Source organism: Catharus ustulatus, chromosome 1 (genome assembly GCF_009819885.2).
Source record: "Catharus ustulatus isolate bCatUst1 chromosome 1, bCatUst1.pri.v2, whole genome shotgun sequence".
Taxonomy (NCBI): Eukaryota; Metazoa; Chordata; class Aves; order Passeriformes; family Turdidae; genus Catharus; species Catharus ustulatus.
This window is the reverse complement of record NC_046221.1, coordinates 49,789,910-49,815,524: the sequence shown is the minus strand read 5'-3', so window position 1 is coordinate 49,815,524 and position 25,615 is coordinate 49,789,910. Positions and strand designations below refer to the sequence as shown.

The window sequence follows — 25,615 nt, the reverse complement described above, 5'->3', positions numbered from 1 at the left end:
AGCCCTGCTTCTAGGGGGCTTTTCCCCGCCGCCGGGCAGCCCCGCGCCGCCGGGGCTTCCTGCTTCAACTGTCCTCTCCTATGCAGTGTGGCTCCCGTACACTGCCAGCCCTGCTTCTACGGGGCTTTTCCCCGCCGCCGGGCAGCCCCGCGCCGCCGGGCTTCCTGCTTCTGCTATCTTCCCCTATGCAGTCGGGCTCCCGTGCACTGCCAGCCCTGCTTCTGCCGACTCCCCCGCCATGCTGGCCCAGGCTCTGCCGCCCTCCCTGCCCCACCCTGCTGGCTCAGGCTCAGCCGCCCGCCCCCACACTGCTGGCCCCGCCTCTGCCAGGCTTTCCCACCTCTGCCGGGGCCGGCCGGGCTCCAGCTTGGCTTGGGGCTGCCGCGGGCTCTCACTTCCGTGTTGGCAGCTTTTAGAATTTTGTTAATTTATTAGCCGCCCCGGAATATTGGCCGCACGTCCGGGTTTCCACCAAAATTTTGGTCAAATTGGTGCGGCTTGTATTCGTGAAATTACTGTAATTTTTCTGAATCTATGTGGAGATGATTCAGTCTGAAAAGGGATTTTTTTTTAGTTTATTTCCTAAAAGTAAACTAAAAAAGAAAATCAAAAATAAACCCACAAAGTCTCTGTTTCAGTTGTGAAGTCTTCACTTTGCTTGTTGAAAAACAAAGGATTGTTTTAACTTATTAGATGAATCTTTTAGATTGTTTTACCATATGAAACTCCATGTGGAAATCTCAGAATGTTTTCTAAGAGAGTGCTTAGAACCTCTCTTTACAGTAATATCTTCTTTATAAAGTAATACTGAATGTCTGTCAGGATTGTTTTTCCTTATAGTTCACCTACAGATAGAAATACTTGGCTTCCCTGCATTATATGGCTTGATATTATTTGGAGTGCATTGGAATCTCATTTTAAAAGAAAGCTGGTAACTGAAGTGGAATATTTGACAGCAGAGGGCACCAGTATCACACCAGATGTCTGATGCTCACTGAAGTTTTTCAACATCTTACTTTCATGGACACAGAATCTTTTCAGCCTTAGAAATAGTAGAAATAACTGTTCTGACTGTAAATTCTGATTTCTCAATTGAATGCCAGCAGATGTTTGACGTTTTGGCTAAGGCTAAATGATACCTCTATGGGTTACTTAACTTGGCTTGCATGTTATGATTTGTCGTATAGTGCACTGTAAATATTTTCCTTTCTGACACATACTAGTGAGATATTTTATCCTTCCCAAAATAATAGTTTGTTCCTATGCCTGAGTGTTTTTCAGTCTTGTGTAGGTTCTGTGGTAGGGATGTTTTCTTGCAGTCTGGGACGTCTAGTTTATCTTTTTTTTGTTTGTTTTTGGTTTGGTTTGGTTTTGTTTTGGTTTGTGTTTGGTTTGGTTTGGTTTGGTTTTGTTTTGGTTTTGTTTTATTTTTTAACCTGCCAAGAGTTTCTACAAATCTGTAAAATACAGGATTTTGTAAATGTAGTTATAAATCTAATCAGAAAAGCATTTGATGCCAGCTCAGAGTATGTTCTGCAAATGTGAGCATTAGCAGCAAAGCATCAATCTCTTTTCAAACCTGAGAGGCAGAAATCCAGAAATCCCTCAAGACAATCCCTTAGTCTCATGCTGTTAGGAGGTCATTTGTGTGTGACCTATTCTGATCTTTCCTGTGAGCAGAGTTTCATAGTTCAAAGTTACTGTGTACCATAAACAAGGCATTCATTCCATGGTTCCACGCCATGCCATGTATTTGGTGCTAGGCTGTGGAAAAACAGGGCTGTGCTGAAAAGAGAATTCCTGCTGGAAGAAAACCACACTGAGGTTTGCAACCAGGCAAAGTTCATGCTGAAACTCCACTCTTCACAGTGACACTTGTATTTGCTGAGATGCTCAAGTCAATGTGTGGTGGTGGGAGATATCTCGTCTAGTGTAACTTAGAGCAGAGTAGGCCCCAGGGTCACTGTGTGAGCCACAAATCTCTTTGTTATGCCTCTGGACCACTCTGAACACTGCAAGGATGTGTGGGCAGATGCCTGCTAGGCCCAAGCAGGGGAAAGGCTTGGTTGACCTACATGTGAGTGAGGTGCCCCTCTGCCCCTGCCTAAGAGAGAGAAGTGGTCTCCGCTGACCAGAGGGGCAGATGCTGTCAGGGGACATCACATCTTCTCAGCCAAGTGCGATTGCAGTGTGGAATGAATACTTAAGAATGACAAAAACTTAGATGAGTGTGAAAATTGAGAGTTGATCTGTAAATCCCAAAGACAGTGAAATTTTTCTTCATTGTCAGACTGTTATCTGCAGATTCTGGGTGCTAGCAGAAGAATGCAAGAGAACTACTGGTATTTGGAGGCATGAGGTTTTAAAAGGGTTGGAGAAAACTTGAGGAACTTTTTCTTATTAAGGAAAATGGGTTATGTTGTAACCAGGAAAGCCAGACCAGATGATATGTGCAATGGATGGCATCTGTGCAGTAGAGAAGCTACAGTAATTTCACGAATACAAGCCACACCAATTTGACCAAAAGTTTGGTGGAAACCCGGAAGTGCGGCTAATATTCGAGGGCGGCTAATACATGAACAATATTCTAAAAGCTGCCAACACGGAAGTGAGAGCCCGCGGCAGCCCCAAGCCAAGCTGGAGCCCAGCCGGCCCCGGCTGAGGTGGGAAAGCCTGGCAGAGGCGGGGCCTGCAGTGTGGGGGTGGGCGGCAGAGCCTGGGCCAGCAGGGCGGGGCAGGGGGGGCGGCAGAGCCCGGGCCAGCAGGGCGGGGGAGCCCGGGAGAACTGGGGCTAGCAGTGCAGGGGAGCATGGCAGAAGCAGGAAGCCCGGCGGGTGGGGCTGCCTGGCAGCGGGGGAAGCCCAGCAGAATCGGGACCAGCAGCGTGGGGGAGCCCGGCGGTGTGGGGGCCGGCAGTGCCGGCCAGGGCGAGCAAACGCAGTGGCGGTGCAGACGGGAGGGGGTGGCCGGTAAGCTTCGCGGCGGCCGCCCCACCGGCAGAGCCTGGCAGCGGCGGCAGCCCTGCCGGCCGGGCGAGCTAACATGGCGCGGGGCAGCCGGCGTGCCTCGCAGCGGCGGCAGCGGCAGGCCCGCCGGCAGGGCGACTAAACGCAGCAGCGGGGCGGCCGGCGTGCCTCGCAGCGGCGGCGGCGGCTGGCCCGCCGGCAGGATGAGCAAACGCGGCAGCGAGGCGGTGCTGACGGGAGAGGGGGGCCAGTGAGCGCAGCGGCTGCTGCAGCACCACCCGACCGGCCCCATCGGCAACCATGAGTGGGCCGAGCCTTCCTGGCCCCGCCCCGAGCCAGTAAACCCCGCTATGCCGCGATCCTGTTACTAATTGGCCAATTTGTGAAAGCTGCGCACGGATTCTCGCTATGAACGAAAGTGCGGCTAATATTCGGGGTGCGGCTTATCTATTGACAAAGACAGCAACGTTGTCGAGGCACCGGGGGTGCGGCTTATACTCCGTGCGGCTTGTATTCGTGAAACTACTGTACTCATTTTGTATAAACTTGGTGCTGTTCATCTGACCAGATACTCAGGATGAGGTCCCAGGGTCAGATGCATCTTTATAGTGACCAATAAGAGAGACCACAAAATCCATATGTTAAAACTGCGGTTCTTATTTACCATGCAGCTGCATGTGATTTCCCAGGGCTACTTGTCCAGAGGTATGGACATCTAGCAACTTGAACATTGGTAAGATTAATAAACCAGCCTTTTACCATATGCAGCTGAATTCCTCTTAGCTTTAGTCCTCCAGAGGAGAACAGATTTAAAAGAAAGAAAGAAAAAAAAAACCAAGAAAAAATTGATGGGGCAGTGAGCTTCTTTGACCTTTTAGTATCACTTGAACAATGAAGTTAAAACCAACCAGAATAAAAGATGTGTGATTGTGTGACTGTATACCATCATTGCTTTTGTGCTTTGATTTTTTTAGTTCTTTATTTCATGATTTTGTGCTTATTATAAATATTAGTTGAAGGAATTATCCTTTAAATCAGTTTCTTAATCAAGAAGGGGTAATAAAAGGTTGGTATATTAGTATTTATACCTTTCCAGTCTTTTCAATTTGAACTTGTAAAATAAAAACAGTAAGCTCTTAAAGAAAATCCACTAAAATATAAATGTGCTAATTTAAAATTAGTTGCAATGGAGCATTACATTTATTTTTTTCTTTTTTTTTTTAATATATAGACTATTTATGGTTTTACTGACTAGTTTTCTTTGCCATGTGCATCCCAGTTGTGAAATTGTGGGGACAGGCAAGTTCCACGTATTTAAATGTAGTTGGGCTGAATAGTTTGTTTCAAGTATATCACAACAGAAGAATTATTTTCTGACCCCTTCACTGGCAGATGGCTGGATCTTGGATGTATTTCTCTGGATATTATGTGCCAAATGACTCAGAATTTGCACACACAAGAAAAGAAAAAAAAGAAGAAAAAAACTAAAAAAAAGGAAAAAAAAAAAAAGGAGAAACATCCCCCACAAAACTGATGAGACATAATGACATCTCAATCCTTTTGTTGTGTGAGTTTCATCTGTTTCCCAAGACTTGGCTTGGATAGATGATTCTAGACAAACCCTTGCTTGATGTTAAATGATGACAGTTTTGTGAAACTGTAAATTAATTTCAATGTTAATTAGAGCAAATATTTTATTTAGTTTTATGAAATTTTTCAGTGGATGCATGCATGCAAACAGATATGTCTATTACTAATATGTGCATATTACTTTTTCCTCCTCATCTCATTCCTCATGGGTTTTTTTGCCTCTTCTAATATTTAAAGGATGGTAAATAGCATAGCACACAAAATATTTAGATTTTCTTCAGTTAAAAGGAGGTAAAAACATTCTTTTTGAGTGTGAGTTTTGGTTTCCCCAGGCCTGAGAATAAATTCAAAGACAAGGGGGAAAGGCACCTTATTTTTAAATAACCAATTTATTTTCCCAAGTTAAAGACACCTCCGTATCTGAATATTTTAGCAGTTAAATGTAGTCAACTTGTTACACAACCCCTACATAAATCACAGAATAGTGGAGATGTGTTTTCTTTTAAAATATCCTTTTTTTAAAAGAAATCTCCCTACATTTTGGTGTAGCTCCATCCTCTTTTTGTCATTTGGAGGAGTCTGAAGGCAGAGCAGAACAGTACTGAGACATGCAACACATATCAGCATTTTGCAGAGCCCAACTCTAGTCAGAAGAGCTTCACATTCTTGTAGAGGGAGGCAAAGAAAATTGGAAGTCAAGGGAACTCAAATTCACTAGTGAGACCTAAGGCAGAGTATGGACTCAAAGGTTTTAGGAGGGATTGGTCATGTGTTCCAAACCCATCCCTGACATCAGAACCTGGCTGTTTATACTCCAGCAGGGGAGAGATTTGCCTGTAGAGCTGGTAATTTTGTACTTGGGCTTGTACATCCAAGGGTAGTTAAAATATCACATATGTTGACAGCTCCTTTGTTGTAGATTAATTTTCATTCTCTGTGATTATTAGAAGCTTGCCCTGCTCACAGGTAATAAAAGAAATGCCAGTTAGTGAACCACAGAGCTCCTAAATGGTAGCTGGTTTTTTCACCCAGTTGTGCAGGTCCATATGCCCGGCTGTAAATGCCATTCCAGTGTTTTTCAGAGGTCTGTGACAGAATTTTCCATTTTAAATTTACTGTTGTATCTGGCTGCCAGGCAGCCAATAGATTCATATGGGCAATTAATTTTTAACTGGGATTTTCTCACACACAAGGCTGACTTCTCTCTACTGTATTTGAACTAAACACAGTCTAGGCTTTTCCTTTTTGCTCATGACAGAGGTTTTAGCCAGCTTGCTTGAGAAGGAAAATCACAAAACCTTTCTACAGAAATATCTAAAGGGGGAACAGGATCTATCCCAGCTTACCTTGTTATGCTTGGCATTAATTTTAAGTTACTTTCTAAGCTCACTGTTCTGAAAGCAGCACAGATTGTAAAGATGCAGGAATGTCCCCAGCCACGGCTATCATTGGTAGTAATAAAATTCCAAGAGAACTGTAATTCACTGCACAAATGGAGTGTTGATCTTCTTGTTCTGTGGTTGTGCCTACCATAGTACACAAGCATCATGTCCTTATGACAGTTGCTGCAGCAGGAAGGATCCCATTCAGAATTTCAGTCTTCACTGATGACGTAGGAGGGAGACCACTGCATCAATAAGGTGGCTGCTTCACATGTGGTCTTCCTGTAGAAGCACATCCTCAGGAAAGTTCTAATGATTATTTTTACTTGACTGACTTTGATTTTACTTTATTGATTATAATTTAAGTAATTTTTCTTTAAAAGGAAATACAACTGGAAGTTTTTTAAATTAATGCACCTCAAATTTCAGATGCAAATGTTATGTCAAAAAGTTTAGATAAAACTGCCCAGAGTGTAACTAAAACAATCAAATATATGCTCTTCTAGTAGTCTTAGGCTTAGAAAACTCCAAGCAGCCCAAGATTTGACACAATTTGGTTTTGAACTTTTCATTTTACTTAATAAAAAGATCTAGAGATTCTTCTTTTTTCCTTAGTGATAGGCAGTGTAACGCGTTTGTTTGGACCATATTCCAAAATACATGTACAGTCATTAACTATTTTGTATCTTTTCCTTAAGTTTTGTAAAAAAGTCTGTTGAAGAGCTGTGAATTTCTCCTGAATGATGGAGCCATTATGCTTAAATAATGAGGGGAAGTCACAATCTACCTTACTGAACAGGCATTAAAACGTTCCCAAACTCAGAAGAAGTTCTCATGACAAAATTTGACTTAGGAACACTATGTCTAACTAATTGACACATTTGATAGGAGTCACAGAGCTTGTGGGTATGATGTCTGTCTAGTTGCAAGCATTTAATCTGTGTTTATTTAACATACTCAAGATGGATTAATTTCTTTGGCTTGCTGTTCCTGCTAGCACTCGTCACACTGTTTTCTCACATAACTGTCTTCATGCTATGATATTTCTCCTGCTGGGCAGGATGAGAATTTATGCCTTAGATTCTGTCTGTATAGAAAAGGCAAGAAAGCCCGTATTTATAACAGTAGTTCTTTTGAAGTTGAGGATGCCAGTTCTTCCCAGTGTACCTCATGAGTGTTGTAGTTAAAACAATACAAAAGTGGCTTGCTGTCCAGGACATGGGTAATATATTCCATCATGATTTTGTGAGCTGGAGCTGTCTGAGAAGCTGTAGCTCTTGGTTGCTCCCAGGGGAGCAAGTAGGGAGCAAGTAGGGACACCTACTTCACACCCTTGCAGCTGAGCCCCTAGAAAGTCTCATGAGAAGGGTCCCTAATTCCCTGTGGAATTCCCTGTGAAAACCATCTGGAGTAGCTCACATCTCATCTGGCGCCAGTTTAATCTAAAGTGGACTGACTTTGCCCAAAAAGTCAGGGTAGACAGGAAATCTGGCAGGGTCTGGCTGTAAAATGATCTGGTAATCTCAGTAAATAAACTAGTATGCCTTTAGTTTTTTGACTCAGTCCCAACTATATCTGCAATGTTTGACTGCTTATTCCATTTTTCTGTCAGCTTAGTGGATATGGTGAGATATCTGAAAGTAATTTTTCATGCTGAAAAAATTAATTGATATGACCACATCCCATTGATTCATTCTGTATAGCCCTGAAAGAGTACATAACATGTTACTGCTTGATAACTGCATTCGCCCAGTAAACATTACTTCAGTAGTAAGAAGTCAATAATCTGTGAAGTGCTAAACATACATCTAACTCAAAGTGGCTTGCAATTTTCATGCATTGGACAAGATGTGATCATCTGAGTTATAGCAGTCATTTTTTATTCTTCTAGGCTTTCAAATCATTGGCAGCCTGTAGGGAATCCAAAGCAATAGCTCCATGTAATTTAGGCATGTGTAAAATACAAAGAATTATGCAAGAGCTTTTTGTCATGCCTCATAATTTGTAATTTATTCATGACTGAAAATATGTAGTGTTTTGACATGTCTGTTATGGTCTATTTAGTGATTTTTGAATGATTTAATTGCACCTCCTTAACATTTAGATTTTTGAAATTTTTACCACTATTAGCATCTTTACACGACTGGGACACATTTGTGGTGATGACTTATATAGAACGCTGCTGTTCATTACATTAGATTATGTAGTAGCTCCATGAATTAAAGATATATGGTAGTCAAATTATTGCTTTTTTATCTTTTGTGGGGCAAATGATGTGCAAATTGTACTTAAAATTTCTTTACTATTGAGAGGGTCAGATTTATTTTGGTGAGGTCAGACTTGATCCAGCAAGTCTGTTGCTTAACATGCTACTTAGATAGGAATGAGTTTCATTATTGGAGGATAATATTTGTAGTCTACTAATATGTATCCCAAAGCTGTCATGCCAATAACAACAAAAAACTAGAACAAACCTCAAAATTTCTACCTGCTAGTAGAAACGGACAAATATTTGCCATATATAAAAAAACTAAAAAGAGCTAGAAATTAGTTTGAGGAAAATCCACCATCATTGTATACAGATATAATTTGTAAATCTTCATGAAAATTATATCCAGTAGAAATATACTGGAGTTCTTGATATGTGGTGGAATAGTGGGGATGTGATTTAAATTACTTGCACTGAAAGTATCTTAAATGATTTTTTTCATATTCTTTAAAATATATAGCAGTTACTGAGTTTTGGATACTTCTCACTTGTGTTAGAGTGTGGGGCTTTTTGTGATTTTGTTTGGGTTTGTTTTGTTTTTTTTTAATTCAGGAATCTTCCAGATACATTTTCATTCTAGCACTGAATTCTGTTGTAAACTTAAAAAAATAGGCTTTGGAAGATTAAAAAAAAAAAAAATCACATTTGCATATTTAATAGTTTTCAAGAGAATAACAAATCTGCTAGTTCTTCATTTATTTCATAGAGGTTGAAAATTCCCAAGTCACTGTTATATCTCTGTTATATTAAGTGTGATGATGGAAGTGGTGTGCAACATCATCATCTCTTGGAATACAGTGCTGTTTAATAAAAGGACAAAAGTATTTCCTCATTAAGAGTTTTAGCTGACTACCTCTTCACAAATGTTGGTTTAATGTAGTATTTTTCCTTATTTGTAATTCTTGTGTAAATGAACAGATGGGAACATTTTGCATGTAAAACTCCAGGTTTATTTAGGGAAGGGGTAAATGGTGAGTCTTTGTTTTCATTGGTACTTTCAGCATAAGTTTGTCAATTCATAATTCATTGTAAATCTCACTTAAAAAGTTCCCACTCTTCTTGTCCTGAGTTCTGAGCAGCAAACATCCACATATGTACTACTATGATTTCCTGATATGATCTAGGGAAAGTTTTGCAGAGGTGCTGTAGAACCCAGTAGCTGCTTTCCTTCCTAGCCCACAGAACAGTGGTTTAAATTTAAAAGGAAGAAGAAAATGAGTAAGTGAGTAATTGAAGATGGGAGAAAGAAATTGCTGTCTCCATTATTATTATTGTTATTATTATTATTGTTATTATTATTATTAGTATTAGTATTATTATTATGGAGAAAGAAACAAAGACCAGTTTTGAGAGAGTTCATTTTAGAAAGACTCCTTTAAAATTGGATTCTTGTGACATTTGGAAGTTTTTCTATCATTAGTTCTTTTACAGTCCTGACTTCCCTGGAAACTTCTGATGTGTTTTTGTCATGCCACTTACAGAAGTGAGGCATGCAGAATAGGGATTCACCTGAGCTGCTTTGAGACTAGGAAAACATCTATTACTGGGACTAGCATGATTTGGCAACTGATTTTCATGGCTGCTGCACATATTACCAGTGCAAAATCTGTGATAAATTGTGAATACCTGTCAAGACAGAAATAAATTTGTATGTTAATAGCGTAGAAATGCAGGGAAATACAGTAATTTCACGACTATAAGGCGCACCCTTTTGACTAAAATTTTCTCTCAAACCCGGAAGTGCGCCTTATAGTCCGGTGCGCCTTATCTGATGGACAAAGTTGTGACATTTGCCACCCCGGAAATGCGAGCTGCAAGCTGAGCCAGGACCCGCGGGAGGCGCGGCCGCCGCAAGGGGAGAGAGCTGGGACCCGCAGGACCTGCAGGAGGCGCGGTCACTGTGCGGGGAGACAACTGGGACCCGCGGGACCCGCGGGAGGCGCGGCTGCCACGCGGGAGCCGAGACCTGCCGGGAACTGCAGCCGAGGCGGGGAGCCGGGACACAGCCGGGACCAGCAGCCGCAGGGAGGGACCCGGACTGCCCGTGGTTCGGGATTGCCTTGGTTCAGGGCTGCTCGCTCTCGGCTGGGCATCTGGTATGGTCGCCCTTCTCAGGATGTCCTCCGGTATTGGTCTCTGTAGTCTCCTGGGAACTGCTTTTCGTTTACTCAACAGAAGACGTGCTAATGAGTATTGCACTCAGCATCTCTAAGCACCTAATTAGCAGGATCAGATAACAAAGGACGTTTCATTACATGGACCCGGTTCTTCCCCTCAGGCGTTGAAGCTGCTGGAGCAGCAAAGCCGGATAGCACCGCCAGGGCTGTCGTCCCAGGTTAGAAAGAGTGAAGGGAAAAAAACTTCCCTCAGCTCTTGTACCCCGGGTGTCAGCGTTGATCTCAGAACCAGGATGCTTCTTCACCAGTGTCGCAGTGCAGGGCAGATCCCTCCGCAGAGAAGAAACCTCTCTCCTCCGCTTTCAGGTCGGCGAAAGAGTCCCCCGGAATGACAAAACAACCCACAAACATCCACCCCCCACAGCTTCCTTTTGTCTTGAGCAATTAAAAGGGTAATGAAGTCATCCATCCAGGACAATGTGAAAAAAAACACCAAGGGAAAGAGTAAAAAACAAATCCCCTAACCCCCAACATGCGGGTTTACAGGAAAGGTGCTGATTTTGCAGACCTTTGCAACATGTCGGAATAGCCTTAAAACACAGCCTAAAAGAATCAAAGCACTAACAAAATACAGAGAAAAATCACTCACTTCTATGAAATTTTCCAACAGCTTTATTTTTAAACAAATTAATCTTTAAACAGGGTCGTCTTTAAACAGGGTCGTCTTTAAACAGGGTCACTTTTTAGTTGCCTCTATTCATCTTCAGCCAAACCTTCGAAACCTTCGAAGTCTTCATCCTCCGTATCGGAAACCATCAATTGGACGGTGGTGGCATCCAGCAAACCCGAAGCTGTATCGCCCATATCTTCATCTTCAGAGTCGTCAGGTTCGACACCCTCGATGCCGTCGCTGGTATTAAATTCTGGAATGATGTCAGCCCTTGTGAACCCTCGGATGATAGTATGGGGTGTTACTTTACTCCAGGCATCCAGTATCCACTTGCACACAGTGGCATAACTTGCCCTGCGCAGCCTGCCGGTGGTCGTGTAGGAATGCTCGCCTTCTACCATCCAGTTTTCCCACAGAACTCGCAGTTTAGCCTTAAAAGAATGAATAACGCTTATGTCCAGTGGTTGCACTTCTTTAGTTAAACCACCTGGTATTACAGCCAGCTCTGAGTTCATCTGTTCCACTAGGGCTTTCACACTATCCGTTTTATGGGCACACATGGAATCGAGAACCAGCAATCCTGGCACTTTAAGATTAAAGAACCTCTGTGGTGCACGCGCATAAACATCCTTTAGCCAAGTCTTCATCATGTCTTCATGCATCCACCCTTTTGTGTTCATGGCAACGACTATTCCATTTGTAAATTTTTCTTTAGGGAACATTTTTCTTTTAAATATTACCATTGGGGATAATTTCTGCCCATCCGATGAAACACCGAGAACTACAGTAAACAATGTCTTTTCGTTCCCTGTGGTGTGAACTGGTACCGTGGGTGTTCCGGTTTTCTTGACAGTTCCGGTGAGTGGCATATCAAAGGTGAGGGGGACTTTGTCCATATTGATGATGTGTTTGGCTTCTATATTGTTTTCAGCGATCTTGCTTTTGCAATAAGTCCTGAACGACGCTACCTTTTCCTTGTAATCCGCCGACAGCCTCTGACAAACCGTCGTTCTGGTATGGATGGAAAGCTGCCGTCTCTTCATGAAATGAAAGCACCAAGATGGCCCTGCTTTAAAGTCCTCTATACCCATTTCGTTCGCAATCGCTTTTGCTTGTATCCGAATGGCAACAGTAGAGAAACTTCTGCCAGCTGCTCTTTGTTCGGAAATCCATCGCTCCAGTCTGTCTTCTAGTTGCGGCCATCTTACTTTATGCCCGCGAAAACTTTTCTTTGTCTTCTTTGCAAGTTGTAAGTCATCCTCTTGCTGTCGCCACTTGCGCATCATGGATTCATTGATGTTGAATTCCCTAGCTGCATCTCTATTTCCATGCTGTTTTGCATGGTTGATCACTTTTAATTTAAAATCTGCGTCGTAAGATAGTCTCCTCTGTGGAGCCATGCCGAACTCACGCTCGCCGTTCACACGCACCCTCAGTAACGCCTTCACCGCTGTGTAGGCAAGAAACTTTTCTCTGATTGGTTTATCGTGGTCAGAAACATGGGATTTGTCTAAATCTCCACGCCCAAACAATCCCGGGGGGAAGCCGGGACCTGCATTTCTGGCCACAATAAACCAATCAGAGAAAAGCTTCTTGCCTACCCGTGGGTGAAGGCGTTACTGAGGGTGGTTGTTAACGGCAAGAGTGAGTTCAACATGGACCACACCAGATCCCAGCCATGGGCGAGTGGTCCTCCCCGTGGCTGCAAGCTCCCGGCTGGTCCTGCTGTGTCCACACTCTCTGCCGGTTCTCTGCCGGCGCTGTGTCCATGCTCTCTTCCGGCTTTCTGCAGGTGCTGTGTCCCCACTCTTTTCTGGCTCTCTCCCTGCTCCTGCCTGGCGGCCGTGGGCAGTCCTGAGCCGCACCAGCCGGCGTCAGCGGTGTGCAGGAGTGCCGGGACCCGCGGGACCCACGGCCACCTCGCGGCGAGAGAATCAGGATGTGTCTGGAGGGAGCCATGAGACACAGCCGGCAGAGAGCTGGGACACAGCCGGGACAAATCCGGGAGCTGCAGCTGCGGGAGGGACCCAGACTGCCCGTGGTTCATGATTGCCGTAGTTCAGGGCTGCTTGTCCGCGGCTGGGATCTGGTCTGGTCGCCCTTTTTAGCATGTCCTCTGGTATTGTTCTGTCTCTGTAGTCTCCTGGGAACTCCTTTTCATTTACTCAACAGGAGGACGTGCTAACGAGTATTGCACTCAGCATCTGTAAGCACCTAATTACCAGGATTACATAACAAAGGGCATTTCATTACACCAAGGGACCTGGCTGTTGCCTCAGGTGGTGCAGCCACTGGAGCAGTGAAGTGAGATGGTACCACCCGGGCTGTCATCCCAGGATTGAGAAGAGTGAAGGGAAAAAAACTCCCCAAAAAATTCCCTAGCTGCATCTCTATTTCCACGTCGTTTTGCATGGTTGATTGCTTTTAGTTTAAAATGTGCATCGTAAGCTAGTCTCCTCTGTGGAGCCATGCCGAGCTCATGCTCGCCATTAACACTCACCCTCAGTAACACCTTCACCCCCTGTGCAGGCAAGAAACTTTTCTCTGATTGGTTTATTGTGGTCAGAAACACGGGATTTGTCTAAATCTCCATGCCCAAACAATCCCAGGGGGAAGCTGGAACCTGCGTTTCTGACCACAATAAATCAGAGAAAAGCTTCTAGCCTACTCGTGGGTGAAGGTGTTACTGAGGGTGGTTGTTAATGGCGAGAGTGAGTTCGACATGGACCACACCAGATCCCAGCCGCTGGCGAGCAGTCCCTCCCCATGGGCAGTCCGGCTCCCTCCCCCCGGCTAGAGCTCCTGGCTGGTTCTGGTTGTGTCCCCACTGTCTGTGGGCGTCTGCCTCTACTTTCTGCCCGCTCTGTCCCGGCTGTGTCCCCGCTGTCTGCCAGCTGTCTGCCTCTGCTTTCTGCCCACTCTGTCCCAGCTGTATCCCTGCTGCCTGCCTCCTCTCTCCCCCGGCTCTGTCCCAGCTGTGTCCCCGCTCTCTGTCAGCTCTCTCCCAGCTCTTTCCCGGCTCCTGCCCAGCGGCTGTGGGCAGTCCCCAGCCGCCCTGAACCGCGGGCAGTCCCGAGCCACGCCAGCCAGCACCAGCGGCGTGCAGGAGTGCTGGGGCCTGCCCGTGCATGGGGAGGGAGCCTGGGGCTGCATTTAAAGGCTACACCAATCTGTTAAAATATTTCCAATTTGAGCACATGCTAGTAAACCCGCGATGGCGCGATTCTGTTACTAATTCGTTACTTTGTTGTGTGCCGCGCGGCTCCTCGCTGCAAAACAAAAGTGCGCCTTATAGTCCAGTGCGCCTTATCTGATCTACAAAGTTGCGAAATGTGCCGGCTCCCGGGGGGTGCGCCTTATAGTCCGGTGCGCCTTATGGTCGTGAAATTACTGTAATTCCTATGCTTCAGCATGTTCCTATGGAAGATACTGTTTTTAGGAATAATATAAGGAATGAGTGGTCCTTATTCCATTACCAGTTACAGACAGTATACCATTGCTGTGAATAGGCACCTTGGTGCAAGGACACATATCTACCACTGAAATTTATACATCCCTCAGAGATTGTTGCGGAAGCCAGGAGTAAGACAGTGAAGCCATTCAGGATAGAGAAGAAAGTTTTACACAACCAGAATTGCATTAGAATGCTAGGCTGTCTGAATGTAATTACTGCACTGGGATTTAGCCAGAATAGCTGTCATATTGTGAAATATGCCATGTGATTTTTAATTTATTTTTTTAAATGGCATAAGCAGATGTGATTTTGAGTTTTCATCTTATCAAAACCAATGCATTTTTTTCCCACAGTATCCTGTTCAGTTGGCTAACAAAGTCTTGAATGTTCTGGTATATTAACAGGTGTGACATAAGTGCATGAGCTGTTAAACATTGCTCAGATGCTGAAGCTGAAAAATGCAAAGATATTACTCAAGCCTAGTGGAAAAAAATCAAAAATTATCTGAAAAATTGAAAGTAACAAATCTGTTTCATTTGTGTTTCTTATTCTTCGCTTTTCATAACCAAAAAATGGCATTGATTTTGTACTAAATGGATGCAACAAATATGCCTGAAGCACTGTGTTCTGTATATTTAATAAATTATATTGTAGGTGAGGTGCTTGCCTACTTCTGAATTATTCACTACAGCATTTTAGACAGTGTAGCTTTGTGTCTTTTTCTTTAACCCACTCTCAATAAATTAATGTTTGAACTACAAATATTCATCTCGTTAAGAAAAGGATTATTTTAGGGGGAGGGAGAAAGAAGGAAGGGGTCAAAGTGTCTGACATTCCCTTTGAATGTGAAGAATAATTGAAGGTAATGTGTTGTCTCACACATGCCAGAAGTGTCTGGGGGATCTTCAGTTATTAGCTACTTTGTATTTGTAGTTATTTGAATACACAGAGATGAAGATCAAGCCCTAGTTGTACTGGGATTCCATGTGACAGAAACTTTTGAAAAACAGAAACAAACTTAAAATAGCTGAAAATAGCTGGATTTATAGACTTGAATTGGAGATAAAATAAAAGTGATGGAGAGATGGTTTTTCTGTTTGAACATAGAACTAATAGTGATGGTAAGAGACAAAATAAGTCATTCTTACTAAATGTTGTGAGATTCTTCATGTCCTTGCTGTTTTTATGTGGATTTAGAATGGAATAAAGGAAAGAACTGTTCAAGCAATAGTAGGTCAGGTTTTTTCTTTGTGTCCTGCCTTTATTTTACCGTTGTAAATGCCAGTTAAATAAGTACAGTAATTTCACGACCACAAGGCGCACTGGATTATAAAGTGCACCCCCTGGGAGTCGGCAAAATTCGCAACTTTGTAGATCATATAAGGCACACAGGACTATAAGGCGCACTTTTTTTTGCAGCGAGGCTCCACCCCCAACTCCCCCCGCGCGGTTGCTGGCCGAGGCCCCGCCTCAACCTGGCAGCCATTCGCCCCCGGGCCTGTCTCTAACCAGCAAGGGTGGTGCTGCGAGCCACCGGGCCCACCTGGACCCGGGAGGGGCGGCGCCGTGGGCCCCCTGGCCCACCTTCACCTGGCAGCCATGGGCCCCCGGGACCACCTGGACCCAGGAGGGGTGGTGCCGCGGGCCCCCTGATCAACCTTCACCCGCCAGCCATGGACCCGCGGGCCCGCCTGGACCCAGGAGGGGCGGCGCCACGGGCCCCCAGGCCCACCTTCATCTGCCTCCACCCAACAGGGGCGGTGCTGCAGGCCCCCAGGCCTGCCTCCACCTGGCTGCCGTGGCACTGCCGGCTCCCCCCACAGCTCGCAGCTCACACTTCCGGGGTGGCAAATGTCACAACTTTGTACATCATATAAGGCGCACCAGACTATAAGGTGCACTTCTGGGTTTGGGGGAAAATTTTAGTCAAAAGGGTACACGTTATAGTCATGAAATTACTGTACCAGTACTTTAATAGCTGGAGAAATGTAGTTGGGTATTGAAACTCTCTGTGCTCATCAGGTATTTATCAATATATATTATTATATAATGATATAATAATATCTGTTATTGTACCTATATATAATACAATATATGAATTATATATTCGTATATCCCATGCTATAGCATGGGAGACAAGAGTGCATGTTCAGCCCTATGCTGTAGTTCTACTTGCATAAGTTTTTGTAAAACTGGTGCTGTAGTGTTCCCTGTTGACTAGTGCTTCCTGTGGTTCCCAGTAGCTTTCCCAAGGAAACGTACCTCGTGGACCTTGTGACACAGGGAAGTATCAAGCAGTGTTCCTCAGGACTTGTACTTTATGGCCAAAATGAAGGTAGTTTCACATGCAGAGGAGGATCTGTAAGATATTCATGCTGGATTATGGGGGGGAGGGGGGGATTTGTGTATTGGTGAGACTCAGCCTCTCTTAAAATGCCTTTTCTGAAATGCTTGAAAATTGTAGGAAGGAAAGTTTTCTTCTCCCTGGAGCTGAAGTCTCTAGGGCTTATGATAGGTGTGAAGAAGTTTTGTATTGATTTTAAATGTTGTGACTGATAAATGCATCAGTGTGGAAGATGAAAGGTTGAGTTGGAGAAATAGCCATGAAAGGCTATTGTCTGTCATTCAGATGAGCAGATGAAAGTGGAAAAAAAAGTTTAAGGGAGAGTTTTTGAACCTTACAACTCAGTAAGACATTGTTTTCCCTTCCTAAACTACAACTACCCTTCTGAAATACTTATTACATAGATCTTTCTAGGGTTCCAGGCATCCTCTTGATTCTCTAATTAGCCGTGATTGTTTTGCTTGTACACCAGTAGCCCTAATCTGGAAATGTACAACCAACAGTTCTGCATGCCATCTTCAGACTAATATATTTGTCTACTTTTGAAGTTGCAGCAGGCATCCTAATGTATAAATTTTGCTTTCTACTATCTTTAATCTTTTATGTGACTGTGAATTATTGACTGGCTAAAGCCAACATATGTACATCTGAAGCTAAAACGGGAAAAAAAGCAGAATCAGTCATTTCTACCACTTTGTGGCCTGACAGACTCAACAGAAAGAAAACTAGTAAAAGCCCTGCCTTTATCAGTGAAGTGGGTGGGTCAGACCCTGAGCACATTGCAGAAATGGGGTAATGGAAGAAACCTGTGCTGATCTTTGCCGGTTTTCTGATAGTAAATGCACTTTTAAAGTGCCTGTCAGCTGAGTCTGGCAGAATAGAAATGCTGTTGCAAAGGAGCTAGGGATATCTTTCTGTGTCAGAATGATGAGTATAGAAGGAGACATTGCAGATGTGATACTGATAAAAAAAGCTTAGCAGAAGGGAGGCATTTTTCAATGATGAGATATTATTGGGACTTCTGAGCAACTTCTTTGGTGTAGCCAGGCAAATTTTCATGTCTAAACTATGAACTACATGAAGCTTAATCAAATGTACATTTCATTCCATCCAATAAAAAAATCAGCAGAGTTAATTAATATTTTGGGCAACTGTAGTTTTCATGTTTTTTATGTGTGTTCGTCTGTGAAACTGAACATCTGAAATAATGTATATGCATGTGGAAGCTAATGAATTCTAGTTATATATGGTGTGTTTATTCATTAATTCCATAGATGAAATTCATAGGTTCAGAACGTAACAAAAAATGTACCTGAATTCCACAAGATGAATCTGTTTCTTTTAATAAAAAAACTTATCAGAGTCCCTTTGTGTTCAGGAGTCCATAAGATTCAATAGACTTAATTCAGCTGGGTTGTTTTTTTCTCCTTTTTGTGGTTAATTTCAACTCATTCCATAGAAGTTGTATAAATAAGTGTTTTGGTGTCTGTTGGCTCAGTTAGTAGTACCACCAAGGAGTCTATCTGCCGTGAACGACATGGGTGTCTGTGCTTTTAATGCATTCAGCCTTTGGGAAGCTCCATTCTACAGCTGGAGAAATGAACTACTGACATGCCAACCTCATAGTGTCTGCATTTGGTTGTAGAGCTCTTCAAGGCATTTCCTTATGAAGAGTTTTCTGCTCAGCAAAAAAGAGTTCTGTTGCTGTACGTTTTTGACACAGCACATTAACATGGTACTCACCAACACTGCGGAACTGATAGCTTTTGTAAAGGTGCTCATTGAGTGATCTTGCTCTTTTCTTGCAGAATCATGTAAACCCAGCAATGGATTTTACGCAGACCCCTCCTGGAATGCTGGCCCTTGACAATATGCTGTACTTTGCTAAACATCACCAGGATGCTTATATTCGGGTAAGGCTTCCTCTTGTCTTGGAGATATCTGCAGTTGACTTTTTGCAGTAATTATGTCCTGTTAACAGTTGACTTTGAAGGGTAAGTTCAAAATCCTGATATCATTAATGAAAAACTCTGGAAAGACAAACCACATAACACTAAAACATGACGTAAGTCTGTGAAACTTCTGGGAGAAAGCTGTACAGGTGTCTTGTGTGTCATTGTTGAGTCAAATATTGTAGATATTACTTTTTGCAAGTACTTGTTTTCGCTTAGGCCTGCAAAGAGAAGAGAAATGAGCCTGTGCCTTTGTCAGGTGCGTAATGGATGGCATAAATTTGTAAAAGAGCAATTGTGTTAATTATGCAGAATTCTCTGACCTACTCCAAGTCTACCAAAAACTGACTGTTTTTTTGTGGAAAGCAGAATTTGAAGATCAATTGCTTTGAGAGGTGACTCAGTTGGCAGGGTACTGTGAGTTAAGATGCTTCCACTAAAGCTACTGCTGTAGAAAAAACCATTCTGGGAATAAAATACATACAAAGCATCATGATTTACTTGTATAACCCCTTCCTGCTCCCTGCCCACTCTACACTCCACTTCCTAAATTATTTCAAGGTTATTTCAGAGGTAGTTAGAGCAGGTTAAGTGTTGCATCACTACAAGAAGAGGCATGCAGCTGAATAATACCTGCCTCTGAAGAGAACAAGTTTTCCTGAACTTTATTGAAATCAAGTGCTTCCCAAGCATAAACCGAGCAAGCGCAGATAGGACTGGAGGATGGTAATGGAAGTCAGTATCTGGAGTTCATAGGAACGGTATAATTTCCCAAGCAAAATGCTCGTGCAAACCTGCTTAAAGAAGTTTGTGTATAGCAGGAAAACAGTAGACACACCAATCATTTCCACTTAAAGTCAAGAGTGATCTTTTAATATACATTATCATCTGTTTTCTGTTTGAAGTAGATTGGTGTCAAAGCTCTAATATGTTTGCCAATATCTGTGGATATGATACCAGATGATGAGATTGTAGGATTTGCTCTTTAAATAGATCTTTCTCCTGTGTCTGAATCTAGCAATAACTCTTTAAAAAGACACTGTGGTAGTATGCAATACAACAGTGTTTGTTAATCCCTATAGATCCCTGAAATGAAGGGCTATCACAGGTAATGAACAAAGAGCATGTTTTTTTGATAAACTATGCTGAATAGTACTTTTGTTTATAAAAAGAGAATTTCTTACTGTTTCTCATTAAAATTTTATTAGGTCTGGACTCTGCTACTTCATACTTCTCAAAATTCTAATTTTAGAGAATTAGAGGTAGCCAGTGCTTCCAAATGGGTTAGAAATGCTTTAAAGAAGTCTGAAAAATTTGAAAGAGGACAAAAATTCTGTTGAAATAAAGCTTTCATTGACATATCTCAATTTTTTCTTATTTTTTCATGTTCATGTTGCAAATGCTGTCTTAAAAATTAGATTCAGTGAAGCATGTAATCAGCTACTTTTTGGAAAGGATTTTCCTGCTGGCTGAGCCCTTTATCTATAATGCATTTTTTTTTCTGCTGCATTACTGAGATTTTTTGTTGTTTTGAGCTGCCTGTTTTTATTCCTGCTTGGTTCCTGTTAGGAGAGTGCCTGACTGCCTCATATTTCCCTCCTGAGAAAGAGTACACATCAACTAGAAGTGCCTTACGGAGGTAGTCTCAGATTCAATTGCTTGCTAAAACTGCTTTGGGGACTGTAAATGTGCTTTGGGAGTATGTTAGTCTATCCACCACTCTGAGGAGTTCTACCTGGTGTTTATACAACATCACTGGTGCAGCAGGAACACCTCTGAGATGATGGTGTTGTGCAAATCCTACAACGTTGATAGTCTTTGATTGCAAAAGACATCTACTTTCTTCATCTCCTTGACTTGCTTCCTTATTTTTCCAGTAGAAAGGTTGTTTAGTGAAAGAGAAAAAAACCAGACGTTCTCTTTGACGGTGTGGTGTTATTAGCTATCATTTGTTTTTTTAAAAAGTGTCCTATTGAACTGGTTTCCTGTTTAGTTATCCTTTCTTTCTCTTAATTAATTGTCTGATGCTATCAGTGACTGATATACACGAGTTTTTTTTTAATGTTGCACTTAAATAATCAGTCACTGTCATCAGAGGCTTGGCTTTTAAAAGGTGATGACATAGTATATGGAATACATTGATGGAAGTAATGTTGAATTTCTTCAAGAAATTAAAAAAATTTCCACAGGAAAAAATTGGCAGCTTCCCAGACTCCATAATTATAGGACCCCTAGAGCGTGTAATTAAATTAAACAGAGAAGAAAATTATTGGAATAAAGCTTTGTGACAGATAATTTTTTTTGTTCTTTTGTAGCAGACAAGTCATGTGTTCTCCCACTTTTAATTTATTCCTTTCCAAAACTACTTCATCTTCACATTCTACTAATTTTAAAAATAAAATTATAAGTTACCATTGAAGACAGGTTTTATGCAGTACAGACGTCTTGAACTTTTTCTTACTAGTAACTTGTAACAGTGTGCCTTTTAATTTTTTTGAGTGTAAAGAAGGTCTGTGGAAAAACCTTTCTCATTCTACTGAATTTGGTTTTGATGACTGACAAATTGGTGGCTTGTCTATATTTTTCTTCTGTGTTTCTGACCAGCTATATTCTGGCAGGACTCATTGCTGCTTTGAGGTCAGATTCTGACTTGGGAAGACACATAATATGTCTTATCATTCTTTTTAACCACAAGGGAGTGATGCTTCAAACAGAAAATGCAAATAAAATTAGCAGCTTTGGGTCTGAACATTGGCTGGTCACCTATTTTGGGTTCTGTCCAGCAGGCTGCCTAATTTTATGTCCAGTTCTTTGTTCTTTATTAGGTTAGCAGGCTCTTCATCTGTAGAAAAAAATATCATTTTACTCTATCTTGAAATTCAAGTCTGATCTGCAGAAGAGAAAGTTTATCCCTTTTCCTACTGATTTTATCTATTTTTTTCAAATATTTGTTTGATATCACATGTAAGATTTTCTGTATAAAAGATTATTGCTGGGGTGGGAAAGAAGTGCTGAAATCCATGCTGAAAATTGGATTCATTTTATAATGGATCCAATGCTACTAAATTCTTTTAAGTTATGCGTATGATAACTTACACTTAGATAACTATGCTCTTAGATTTTCTATTCTTGCATTTTAAAACAAGTTTTAGAAGTTATTACAATGTTCCAAATAAAAGAAACCAACATGCAGACTTTGGTTGCACCAAGAATTACTTTGATTACCTGAAGATTAGAAGCTGACTTGGTTTATGGCCAGTAGTAGGCAATCCCCCTTCCCTTGAATTTGCTGACCTGGTAATTTGGTTATTCACACAGTTGTGGTGCAGGGACACTTCTTCCCCAGCAGCAACATTTGGGGAGGCTGAGGAGGGAGCTCTTTTGGATTTTAAGCTTTCAGAAGTTAGAGAGGAGGAGCAGGTGCTGTTTGCAACTGCCAGTGATGCAGGCAGGAAGATTGCTGGCATCCTGCAGAGAACTTTCAGAACTTAAATGGGTTGAACCACAGTCACTGCTGTATACTTTCTAACCCATGCAGTTGTTTTAAAGGAGGCTGCCTACACATTCTTCCATCAATTCACAAAGTCTCCTGTGCCTACTCTCTCCTGATCAGATAGGAGGAGTCCAGCATATGATTTTGGCATTTTCTGAAATAAAATTGAGCTTGATTTCTGCCATGCTTTCCTCCCCTGCCAGAAATGGTAGGAAAAGAGATGTAACTTATTTTCTTTTCTGTAGAAGGTAGAGAGAAAAGGGAACTTTTTACGCTAGTCTTCCTAGTGAGTCTTGTGAATGAATGCAGTTTTTTAAGAGACCTAATTGCCTAAACCAGGTTCCCAGCTTATTAATGTGTTCTTGTCTTTTCTCTGCTCTTACCTTCCACTCACATATCTAAGTGTCTTTCTGCCTGTGTTTTGTTTCTTCCCAAACATCACACAATGTTTTTCCTTTTCATGACAACCCTGAGGATCTCCATCACTGAGAGGGATTGAGATGGGTCCTTCTGCAGTTAGATGCAAAAGCCTGCAGTGGCTGATTGCAGTATAAACACAAAATGAGCACTGAGGAAGAGAACCGTAAGGGAGTCATGGCACTCTCTGCACAGCCCTGTGTTGAATGTGCAATGGGATACATATGGCATTTTACAGTCCTGCATGTGTTCAGGTCACTTTCCAGCATTCATACCACACTTAAACTGGAAGCTGTTGTCTAAATGAAGTCCTCATCCAAAGGGTCCAGAAATTGTTACAAGCCTAGCAACTGTCTTTGGAAGGTTTTGAATCACACCATGGATTGCAGCAGTAGCGTACAAAGATTGGGCTAGTTTTTGTGAAGCCACAATTCTTCCATCTGCAAAGCTGAGATGTGTATGCATGAAAGAAAACTAGCTCTTGATTGTCACAGGTTTTCCCATTTACTCCACGTCCAGAGCATTTGTGATGGGACTCTGGCTGCCAGGCCCATTGATGTGCTATAAAGCTCGATGTTTTTCTCATATAGCCATACCACAATAACATTAAGGCACCCATAGGGCCTGTTTTACATTATGAAATAAAAGAAAATTCAGAAACTTGCTATATTCTGCAAATACTGCAGGTTTCTGCCTTCACCTCTGCCATTGATGAGCGAGGAGACAACTTCTTACATTTGTGGGGAGCTTTGAGGAAGAGGAACACCTGACTGGTAGTTTTCAAACTGGATCCCTTCAATGCCAAATCCCTCTCACTTATCTGTGATTGTGCAAAGTGAAGAGTTCATCCTAGTGCTGCTTCTGAAGGTAACAGGGCAACAGACCCTTCTCATCTTGGACCTTACCACCATGCTTTATGATTATTTGGTTGGTTCTTCATAGAGAGAAGAAAAAGAAGGTATTTCTGCAAAGAAAGGAGGAAGATACAAGACAAACCACTGCATTTTTATCTTTAGATGGAAAATAAAAATTACAGTCTCATGCCTCATGCTAAGGTGTCTGTGTGAGAACAAAAATATATTGCTAGGTGAGCATCTACAGAACCGTGCATATTTAGCTTGAGATTGTTTGGCACTGCATTTGTTTGAAAAGTATAACTTTGTCATAATTTTCCAGAAAAACCTCAGCTTTTGGAAATGTTAAACCACCTCACATCAGTGACTCCTTTCTTATTTTTCAGTATCTGTAGAAGGTCTCAACTTTTCTTTTACATCTTTGTTTAAATTGCAATTCTGTTGTCTTCCAGAGGCAGGCAAAAATAACTGTTGCTTTATTTTAGCTTTGCCATGAGAAATTTCTATAATGACTCAGTAATATCAAGGAAGAGTGAGATAAGGGAGGGAGGAATCATTGGAAGTTAAAAATACAGTGTCCGAGGGGACAGTGCAGAGTGAGGGATGTTGGAAGAAGACTGATGCTGAAGCTGAAGCAAATAAAAAGCTACCTTAGAAAGAAAGCAAAGTTAAGGATGAATGGAAACTGAGTCTGTCTGCAGTAGAGTCTCTTACCCTTCTCTTAAAGATTTGCTTCTCAGAGTACCTAAAGCATGTAAATAAAGAGGGACTGGTGAAGACTACCATATGTGATAAGGAGGCTTAGGAAAAAGAAAAGCAGTGTCAGAAAAAGGAAGGGAATCCCTACAATTTACAGATATTTAAATGCTGCTTGACCTTTCATTTTGGGTCTGAGGAGGTTTTTATGATCTCTACTAACTAACTCTCTGAACCTCTTGATATTAACCTGCAGCAGACTGCTAAAAAGCGTGTTCTCTATTAAGACAGGATAATTTTACAAAATTGGTCTGTGGAAATGCTCCTTTTTAATAGTGCAGCATTATTCATTGAATTGGTTGCTCTGGGACTTACTAGAAGTATTGATGCCGCTACAGTGGACCTTGCCTTTCTTTCAGTTCTGTATTTATTTCCTAATCACAATGAGTCTCTATTTCATTTTCAAGCTCTGATTTTGACTCAGGAATCTGAGAATTGCATCTGTAGTTGCCATGGGCAATATGCTTTGAGACAATTTCATCTGTAATGTGAAGGATTAAGGGACTGCTTAAATTGATACTTCTTCCCAGTGAAGGAGAAGTGTTTTTGACTGGTGGTTTCAGCCTCCTGGGTATTGATTGATAAGGAAGCTTTTGAAGGTACCTGTCTTCAAAATTTTGCCTTTGTCAGTCATTAGATCTTAGTTGCAGGTATAAGCATCACTACTGAGGTTGATGCAGGCTTTAAAACCCATGCGAGTCAAGTGTGGAAAATCCTTCACTTAGTCGACTACCTCCCTGAGGGTCTGTTTTGGGCTCCTGAGGTAGTGACAGACTCAATGAATAATTCAATGGAAAATCATAAAGGCAGACTGCCATAAATTTTGATAATCTTTTTGGTTTTGAGGTCAGTGTCTTGTGAGGAGTTTATTTGCTACTGGGGAATTTGCATTATTCCTCGTGGTCTTGGCATGTTACTTAAATTTATTTTATTTTAAATTTAAAAATAACTTTTAATGTTTTTATTTACTTATTTGTATATTTATATTTTGCATATTTATTTTCTTTATTATATGTTTGGGGGTTTTAACATTAGATATAAAAATAAATTTTTATATTTATTTTATGGCCAGGCCAGTGGTAGGTATCTTGTTAAACCTCATGCAGTTTTCCTCATCCCATCCATCCAGTCTGTCAAGATCCTTCTGAAGAGCCTTCTCACCCTCCAGTATATCAGCACTCCCATGCACCCTGGCATCATGTGTGAACTGACTGAAGGGTCACTCATTCCCCTCATCCAAATCATTGGACAGAGATGTTAAACAAGAATAGGTTCGATACTGATCCCTGGGGTACACCACTTGTGACTGGACACCAGCTGGATTTTGTTCCATAGACAGATGGAAGGATGT

At 42.1% G+C, this 25,615-nt stretch overlaps 1 protein-coding gene across 8 annotated transcripts in view; it reads left to right on the top strand.

Moving 5' to 3' along the window:
- Positions 1-25,615, top strand: part of LOC117006373 (engulfment and cell motility protein 1) — a 255,865-nt gene that overhangs the window by 168,452 nt on the left and 61,798 nt on the right. For all 8 annotated transcript variants that reach the window (XM_033078822.2, XM_033078804.2, XM_033078787.2 and 5 more), the window contains one exon: positions 18,601-18,705. In XM_033078822.2, the coding sequence (XP_032934713.1) occupies positions 18,601-18,705 (105 nt within the window). The remainder of the gene's footprint in view (positions 1-18,600; positions 18,706-25,615) is intronic.